The 9,376-nt window shown below is 33.9% G+C and overlaps 1 protein-coding gene across 11 annotated transcripts; it reads left to right on the top strand.

Annotated features, from left to right (window-relative positions):
* The first annotated feature begins 3,204 nt into the window (after nucleotides 1-3,204).
* On the top strand, nucleotides 3,205-9,061 carry LOC146955620 (uncharacterized). Of its 11 annotated transcripts, none has more exons than XM_085722310.1 (9): nucleotides 3,205-3,776; nucleotides 3,877-4,014; nucleotides 4,106-4,151; nucleotides 4,229-5,201; nucleotides 6,237-6,435; nucleotides 7,750-7,809; nucleotides 7,930-7,986; nucleotides 8,552-8,687; nucleotides 8,782-9,061. In XM_085722310.1, exons 1-4 carry the CDS (start codon nucleotides 3,483-3,485, stop codon nucleotides 4,231-4,233), a joined length of 483 nt encoding a protein of 160 aa, XP_085578436.1. In that variant the 5' UTR covers nucleotides 3,205-3,482; the 3' UTR covers nucleotides 4,234-5,201; nucleotides 6,237-6,435; nucleotides 7,750-7,809; nucleotides 7,930-7,986; nucleotides 8,552-8,687; nucleotides 8,782-9,061. The 11 variants fall into 11 exon arrangements, with proteins under 11 accessions (XP_085578436.1, XP_085578438.1, XP_085578429.1 ...); XM_085722312.1 differs by having other exon boundaries at nucleotides 6,243-6,435; XM_085722303.1 differs by having other exon boundaries at nucleotides 4,106-5,201.
* Nucleotides 9,062-9,376: the final 315 nt, after the last annotated feature.

Genomic DNA, 9,376 nt, shown 5'->3' on the forward strand with positions numbered 1-9,376 from the left:
CATGTTCATGGGAAGAATATTGCAGTTTTTATATATTTAAGAATACAGTGATGCTATATATCCCGAGGGGAAATTTCACGAAGCCGTCCCGACACACCATTCAGCCAATTGGATTTGTTTATTTTCCGGAAATCATGGCAGGCTTTGTTTTGACTTTTTTCTTAAGAACCAGTCTCTGAATTAAATGTACAATCCAAAGGACATTATTGTGCCACGTCTATCGGGAAACACTCGGGATGCAACCTGTCGGGATACAAAGCATTGCTAACGAGCACCCAAAAACATTGTTTAAGATAAGAGCTTTTCTATACCTTACAAACCGCTAACTCACGAAATTCCACAATAGTTTTCTATAGCTCACAATAAAAGGTATTGTGGGAAAATAGCAATTTAGTGGAGGGTAATAAAGTAATAACAAGTTGAAAGTATTTCATTTCGTGGAATTCGTTGAATTTCCTTTCGTGGAAAGTAGAATTTCCCTTAAGATAATAAATTGTAAATTATTCTTTAAAAAAGTTAAACAAGATCTAATAAGAATCATGACAGTCAAAAGAAAAGGGACGCCCCACATACAAGGGTATGTGGGCCTTCACCTCACTACTTTAAAAAAAATGAAAAATAATACCAATATATATTATGGAACAAAAAGAGGAAATGATAACGAATTTTAATTAAGTTATTATGGTCTATACTATAAATGAGAAACCCTAAATTGTTTATTTTTTGATAGAAGGTACTGGAATACATTATCAAACAAGGAATCACGAGCTTTGATTTCCTTCACAATTCTCTGATTTCCTTTCCAATTAATAGAACGGAAAGGCGGATACGTGAGTGTCCGTCTTTTCTCTAGTAGCATATATAATCTTAATCAAAATCTAAATTCCATAAAAAATATTTTTAATAATTTACACACTTCTAAATTCAATAATTTTTTTTATAATTTACTCGCGTTAATGCAATAAAAGAAAATGGACGGAACAAAGTGTCCATTTAAAAGCTAGTTAACATAATCAAATTTGCATATCTAAAAAACAAATTACATATTTTTCATAAAATATATCTCAATAATTTTTTATGAGAAACTAATCAACAAAACTTCTCATTTTAAGTATTTTTTAAAATCCTATAATCCATAAAATGTTATAGCAAAAGGATGAAATAACAAGTTTTTATGAGAAATTATTTAAATCTATATGTCATTTGAAACTTTTTTAAAAAAGTTTCTAACAAAAAGTGATACACCCTCCGGTCACTAATATAAGCAAAAGTTTAATTTTTAGATTTATTCATTAAATGACGTATGTAGCCTATAATAAAGACTACATACATCATTTAATGAATGAATCTAAAAATCAAACTTTTGCTTATATTAGTGACCGGAGGATGTACACCGTAAAAATCCATTTTAGGAATACATATTTTTTTGACAAACAGCCCTCTATTTGGCAAAAAAAAAAAGGTTACTGGTGTCTAATGAATTTAGAGCTAGCTTATTTTGAATGAGCTAACAAATATTTCAAATCTATAGTTCAATAGTTATGATTTCAATTTTCCTCCCAAACATCAAGGTAATGAGCATGTTTTTTAATAGACGGTGTGACAATAATCACTTAAAAACTCTTACACATAAGTGAGGGATAACGGGTTCGAATCCAATTTAGGGTGTTCAATCTAACAATTTTGACATTTATCAGTTGAATTAAGATTATTAGACGATGATAAGACTCTACTTTTTTTAAGACTATACTTATATTGGACATGTCTCCTGTGTCAATCTCCTTATGTGTATCTTTTCTAACTCTCTTGTTGACCAAGAAATGGTACCCATCAAGAGAGTGCCGTGGGTTGCTACAAGGATTTACCAATTTGAAAAGAAGCACCTACGTACGAAACTAACTAAACCTGTCCTCACAAAAGACACTAATTAGATCGCAGAATGCAACAAATATAGAAGATCCAAGTTCCGTCAAAATCTGACCAACTTTGAAATTACGTTTATTTTATATGGTGTCGAGCATATATACAATATTGATTTCGTGTCGAAGTATTAGCGCTCGTGTGGATGCCTACCATAAACAATTTGTTTATGATTGATAAGTGTCAGAAAGTAGTTAAATATTATATATAGTTTAGACCCTTTGATTACTCGTCTTATAAGTTATTCAATGAAAAGCTCAGAATTTGTTTATGCTTTTTATACCTAATTCCAACCATTTATGTAGGTAAATGCAATTGCCATGGACTTTGAGATCAAAAATGAAAGAAAAATAAGTCTTGAAGTGTGACTAAGCGAAGTCAAAGCCATGTCAAAGCAATGCAAGTCAGAGAGCAAAGGAAATCTGAATCTGGAAGCGTGGCTAAGCAAAGTCAAAGCCATGTCAAAGCAATGCAAGTTAGAGTAGGGGTGTTCAAAACCGAACCAACCCAATAGAAAAACCGCAAACCAGACCAATTCAAACCGAAACCGCAAAAAACCGCACTTGGTTCGGATGAATTCGGATGACTTTTGCACTGAACCGCGCGGTTCGGTTCGGTTTGCGGTTTGCATCTCGGCAACCGAACCAAACCAAACCAAACCGCAAGAATAATGAATATTACTTAAATATGTACTAGCCCAATTACATAGCTCAAGAATAATCTCTTTTGATTTGATTTTTCCATCGTTGCACCATCAGGTTCAATTATAATTCCGTTCCATCTCTTTCAATTCATTTCCAATGATGAATTTGTTTTCTTTACTTCCCAATAATTTGTTTCATGCTTATGTTTCTTCTTAATTTTACCTACTTTGATATAAGTTTTACCTAATATTTTATCATATAAACATCAAAATAAAATGTCCTATGTTTATTTTGTAAAAAGTTGGCAATGTTAGAGTTAATGTAATATTTTTTTATCTCGCGATAAACCGCACAAACCGAACCAATCGAAACCGCATTGGTTTGGTTTGGTTTGGTTTGGTTTGGATGACTTTTTAAAAATCAACCGAACCAAACCAAACCGCATGTTTTTTTATCTCGCGGTTCGGATGACTTTTTTGCTCAAAACCCACTACAAGAAAATCTGCATTTTGCGACACTTCAATTGCGACCTTTACCTCATAACTGCCTCAATGTGCATATTTGCAACAGTTGTTGCGACAGTTATGGTCAACAGTCGCAAGTTTTTTTTGCTAAATTAGAAGGCTTGTTAATTGTGCCCATTCCCGCTTTGGCCAAAATATTTCATTCACTCCAATACTCATCTCACTTTCCCAAAATTTTGTCTAAACCCTAAGACCCAAAAATTTCATCTCACTCTCAAATCTCAAAAATTTTATCAATTTCATCCCCAAAATCTTTGTTCCTTGAATCTTATCACTCTCAATCGTTCACCCCCAAAACCTAGCCTCTCAATTGATGCTCAACTCACTCACTCAATCGGTGTTATGTCTGGATCGGTGCTGAATCATGGTGTTATGTCTGGATCGGTGCTGAATCATGGTCAGCTCACTCAATCGGTGCTCAACTCACTCACTCAATTGGTGTTACAGAACAACGATGGAAGCTACCTTACCACCGACGATGGAGCCAAAATCGAAACCGGACACGCCATGGGAATCGATACGCAATGAAGAACTTATGGGAAGTGACTTTTCTATCTACGACGATCTCGATTATCCTTATATGTTTATGTGTTCGCACTTTGTGTATAGGAATAAGGTTCAGATAAAAAAAGATGAAGAAATTCGAGTCGCCATGGCTGAGCATAGAAAGCGCTCCCGTAACCTAATTGTAAGCATCTATTTATCTATCTCATTTTGCTTTCCAATTTTGCGTTTCACTTAATTTGTTATTAAAATAATCATAATCTCTTGATTTTGATCCTGGACAGGTATTTGATGCTATTTCCCCTCCAGCAATTGCGCGTTTATGCGGCGGTATCAGACCTGATCGCATGGACGATGATCTCCGCCTTGAACTCACTCCCCTCTGCAAGCTTGCTTTGGAGAAATACAATGCCGAGAATCAGGTAGGTTCAATACTTTTTAGAGTAAACTTATGAATATAGTTTATTTATTCATTCATTGATCAACTAATATAGTATTCTTGTTAATTATTAGGGTGCAAATTTTGTGTTTGATGACATTCTTAAGTCAACCCATGGAGGTAATATTGTGTATTACATGACCTTTCAAGCAAATGATGTTGCCCATCCTTCCAACTGCCCTGCTATAACTTTTCAGGCTGAAGTCTTTTGCAGTAGGTCCGAACCGCCTGTAGTTGAGTCTTGTGCCATGAAGCCTACCTAGCTCATGCATTAATAGTATGCAGGCTTACATGTTTAATCTAGGTTTATCAATATTCTAAATTTATAGACTTAAACGTGGTAGCAGGTAATAGTTTCTTTTTTAATCCGTATTCAATATTGGTATTTAGATTTGTTGAATAAGCTTGGATGAATTTTTTTTTTCATGAAAATCACAATGACGAAAAACTGAAGTTGATAACAAAGAGCAGAAACCTGCATTAGGTTAGGCAAGTCATAGTATCAAAAGAGATTGGAGTATGTCCTTTTCTTCAACATCACTTATTGTCTTGCTTCATTTGGAAGGTTAATTTGTGTGTTTTGATGGTGACTTGGTCACAGTTGGCCATTTTTTGCTTGATTCAAAAGTGTCGTAGGTGTCTTTGAAATAAAGGCACGTCTCTGTAATCCATGATTCAAATGATACTATCAGTTATAATACTGTTGTTGCTCTATTCATGTTTGGTAATCCTTGATTCTGCAAAACTGAAAGAAAGCATTAGATATTATGCTCACTTAAACATTTAAGAAAATTTGGTCTTGCCTTTGTGACTTGATACTGGCAATGTTTGAAAAATCTCGAGTCTACGCAGAATCAGGAGGGGGTAGAAAGATTGAGTGCTCAACTCACTCAATTGCTATTGCTGCTATATATTACGATTTAGATCCCTGAACCAAAACCCTAGCTGCCAAATTGTTATCACAGAGTGCCGCATCCAAGTTTCGGAGATTCGCTCTCGTCGCCGGCAGTAAACAGCATCCAAACATGGCTACCGAACAACTCTCATCATCTCGTCAGTTGTCTCAGAAGGAAGCTGACATCCAGATGATGTTGGCTGCTGATGTCCACCTCGGCACTAAGAACTGTGACTTCCAAATGGAACGTTATTGCTTCAAACGCCGCAACGATGGTAACGTTCAAATCTCTCTCAACTATTTTTGATGATATATGATGAATATTAGTAGCCTTTAGTATTATGTTTCTTAATCCTATATATATTGAATTTGACATTTTTTTTTTTTTTTGAAAATAGAAGATATGTATTACTGAATTAAATCTGAGAAATACACATTGTGGATTGCTTCTGGCACCTCCTCTATCCAGACCAAATTTGGCTCTGAATGGGCTAAATATTGAATTTGACATTTGATTGTTAAGAATTGAGATTAAGTGGATCTGATGTCATTTACTTTCGTAAACAATCTAGTTTATAGGATAATTAATTACAATTTTGGTTTGGATTAATGTTGCTTTCATTTTGTGTTGGCTCTATTTGGAATTCTGTAAAACGGTTTTTAGGCACTGTTTGGTAGAGGTTAACTAGATGATTGAATTTGTAGTGTTTAGTAAAATTGAGATAAAAGTGATTACCTATAAGCTTTAAACTATCAAAAAGTGTAGTATTGGTTAACTATAAAAAATTGCTATAAGCTAGAAAATGGCAGTTACTAGACAAGCTTTATTCAGTCATATAAGCTATAAGCTATAAGCATACAAGCTTAGGTATTTATATCTTTAATCTTGGAAAGACTTGGGAGAAACTTCAACTAGCTGCCAGGGTCATTCTCGATTCTATCTCCTTGTTCTTTTGTTGTTTCTGTTCTATGAAATTATTGAAATTTTTTATTGACTTGTCATTTTTCATTGCTTGGATGTTATTAGTACTGGTCAATAGTTTTTCGGTATTAGAATTTATGGGAGCTGAGCTTCTATCTTTAACTCTTTATGTGTGCGTGTGAAAGGTCATATAGTGTGAAGTAATAAACTTTTTTTTTGGGTATTATGTGGAGATACTGTACTAATTGTCATATTTTCCTCCTTAGTGACTAACTTTATGGACATTTACATTTTATCTTTAAGGTTGATTTTCATTTTCTATGAAGAAATGGATTTGTGCTTTATAAATATTCACTGCTTAACTACAAATGATGTTTTGTTACATCAGTTCAAGTGCAAGCAACAGAGTACCTAGAGAGGAAAACAAGAGAGCAGCAAAAGTTGGAGTTACCCTACAAAGAAAAACGATGTCTAGCAAGCACTTCATTCAGAAATGGAATTAAGAGACAGAATATGCGAAAGTTATATGAACGACAAACCCTTCTGCATGTCAATTCTGAAATGCAAGGACAGCATCCGAATTTGAGGTAAAATCAGTTACTGTCACTAGTCAGTGGCTTCTTTTTGGTGATCAATTTCATTGTTTGAGCATAGTTTCAAATTTCAGCCTGTATTTGCATTGCGGGACTAAATGTCTAATGTTTGTGATGTAAGGGATTTAATTGAAACAAAAAAAATTTAAAGGACTAAAGTGAATTTGTTTTTTTTTTTTATCAGACTAGAGTGAAACTTAAAAACAACTTAGCGGACCAAAAATGTAATTTAATGAAAACAAAAACTATGATTTTATCGTTTGTGGACAGAAATTGCAAATATGAGTTTCTTTTAAACTAATATCTTTTTTGTTTGTTTTTTATCAGTTGAAGCCAATAGTCTAGTGCAGATTTCAACTTCCAATGTTTGTAATTCATATTCACTTGTACTTTGTTGATTGATTATTAATTTCATACGATATGTTTGTAATTCATATTCACTTGTACTTCCAATGTTTGTAATTCATATTCACTTGTACTTCTAAATAGTGTTGTACTACTAACTTGTTACTTTGTGTGGTCAAAGTTGTACAGCAGCAATATGATTGAATTTGATGTTAATTTAATAGTTAGAATTAGAAAGAGATGAAGGAAAATTACTGTGATTTGCATGCTACTTTTTGTATTAAACTTCTCTAGTTTGTTGGAGCTGAAATAGTGTGTGCATGTATGCGCACATGCCGCTAGACTGTTACTTTTCTCCTGTTTTTTTTGCTGGTCTGTTACAATAAACTTATCTGTTTTTCAGTTAGCAGCTTCTGTTTATGCAGAATGGTTCTTGTTATGTTAGTTTGTGGAATTTGATTTTGTGTGTATGTTATATTGTGTCACATATGATATTGCATTGTGTCACATATGATATTGCATTGTGCTTTTCACAAAACCTAACCCCCAAAACCCCCCAAAACCTAACATTTTGTGGAATTAGAAGTTGATATCTGCAAGAGTCCTTACACTTGTCTTTGTATAACTGCTATGACTGTTGATAGTATCTATAATCGATCCCGACTGGACCTAAATCAACTGCCTGAGTGGACCTAAAGCGAAGTTTTATGAATGCCTGATTTTATATTCCTCGGCATACATAGTTCAGCTTCTCTGTTTTAGACAATAGGTTTTATGAATGACTGATTTTATATTCCCCAGCATACATAGTTCAGTTTCTCTGTTTTCGCCAAGATTCAAGATGGCAAGTGTATTAAATAATGTGTGATTGTGCATATGCACTTGATAATATCATTATTCTTTATTTCTAAATTTACTTACATATATAATATCATTATTCTTTATTTCTAAATATTTTTGTAGCATCACTTGATAATATTCTTGAGGGTGTTGTTTCTTGAGGGTGGATTTCAGTGCACAGTGGTAGGCTTGGATACTTTGGTTAATTAGTTTTCAAGCAGTTTGTTATTTGTAATAGTTCTTCTTACAATGTGGCCTACCTGTTATAAACTGATTTATTTCATCTCTCTTTTCTCTTAAAAGGATGCGTGCTTATTGGAGTCATTAGAGGATGGACTCAATGCTCTCCTATGTACTGAAGTAAGTTTGTTTCACACGGTTGCTTGCATTTCTTGGTTTATCCGTTGCTGCTTTTTGGATGCTCTGTATAAAATTGAAACTTTTCAGATAACTTCATATGCATGGCGTTACACAATTGTAGTAATTGTTATAGGTTAGTTTGTGGTGAAACTCTACATGCTTATTAGAAGTGTCAAATTAAATTCAACTTTGAAGATAGTTTTATCTGAAAATAGTTTAGTATTATCACATTTTTCACCATTTGGAGACAATGTAATCAATGTATTACTTAAGGCATATGCATGGATTAGTTCAAAACTAGTTTCACCATTATGTTTGTTCCCAATTGGGATCAGGTTTCACTATTAACAAACCTAAAGAAGCTATGATACAAAATCAAGATGTGTATGTGCTGAAAAGTTCAATGGTATTTCCTTAAATCATTGAACGGAGTGTTGGTGGTTTTGAGAGTTCATACTCATGTTTTTCGATGTTTTATTCAGTGCAAGACTTACATATTCTTTCCGTCTTTTACCTACAATGTTATTGTGTTTGTTAATTTCTGTAACTGTCATAAATTTTGTAGTGCTCCACCACCTCCTCTCCAAGAAGCAACATTCTCACGCGGCGTGGTGACCATGCGCTATGATATATCCACGCCTAGTTCTGCTTATATATCACTTTTGGTGTCCGGTAGTGCAGACGCTTGTTTCAATGATCAGGCATGGGTGAATTGAATTGTCAATGTTCGACTTTTCACATGATTGCTCTCTTAACTTTTTACTGAGTACCTTTTTCTCTTATGTGTTTCCTCAGCTTTTGGAGAATCATATTAAGAAAGAGCTCACCGAGAATAGTCAACTTGTCCAATCACTAGTGTTTCGGTTTTTTGAATGTTTAAACTTGGTACTATATATTTTTTGTTTTAGTTAAGTTGATGTATGGATCAAACTTCTTACTCTTGAATTATATATTTTGCATTTTAAGTCTTTAGTAATATATTGAGATTGTCTTCAAATTGTAGAGAAAAAAAAAATTCTAAATGAGGGCATATCAATTTCAAAAATAAATAAATTTGTGATTTTAAAAAAAAAAACATTTGCGGCTGTTCAAACAGTCACATTTGTGATTTAAAAAATATATATATATATACATTTGCGGCTGTTCAAACAGTCGCAGCCATAATAAAATAAATTTTTAATTAGACATTTGCGACTGTTAGCAAATGTCGCAAGTCCCTTAAATTCCATATAAATCTCCTCATTTGCGACTGTTAGCAACTGTCGCAGCACCTTTGCGGCTATTGGAGCGGCTGTTCCACGAAGGGTCGCAAATGACAGTTGCGACCTCAACAAATGTGACTGTTGGGGAACAGTCGCAAATGTACATTTGCGACCCTTCTAACAGTCGC

The sequence above is a fragment of the Medicago sativa genome, chromosome 1 (assembly GCF_051527215.1).
Source record: "Medicago sativa cultivar Bolivia chromosome 1, Bolivia_mono, whole genome shotgun sequence".
NCBI classification, from domain to species: domain Eukaryota; kingdom Viridiplantae; phylum Streptophyta; class Magnoliopsida; order Fabales; family Fabaceae; genus Medicago; species Medicago sativa.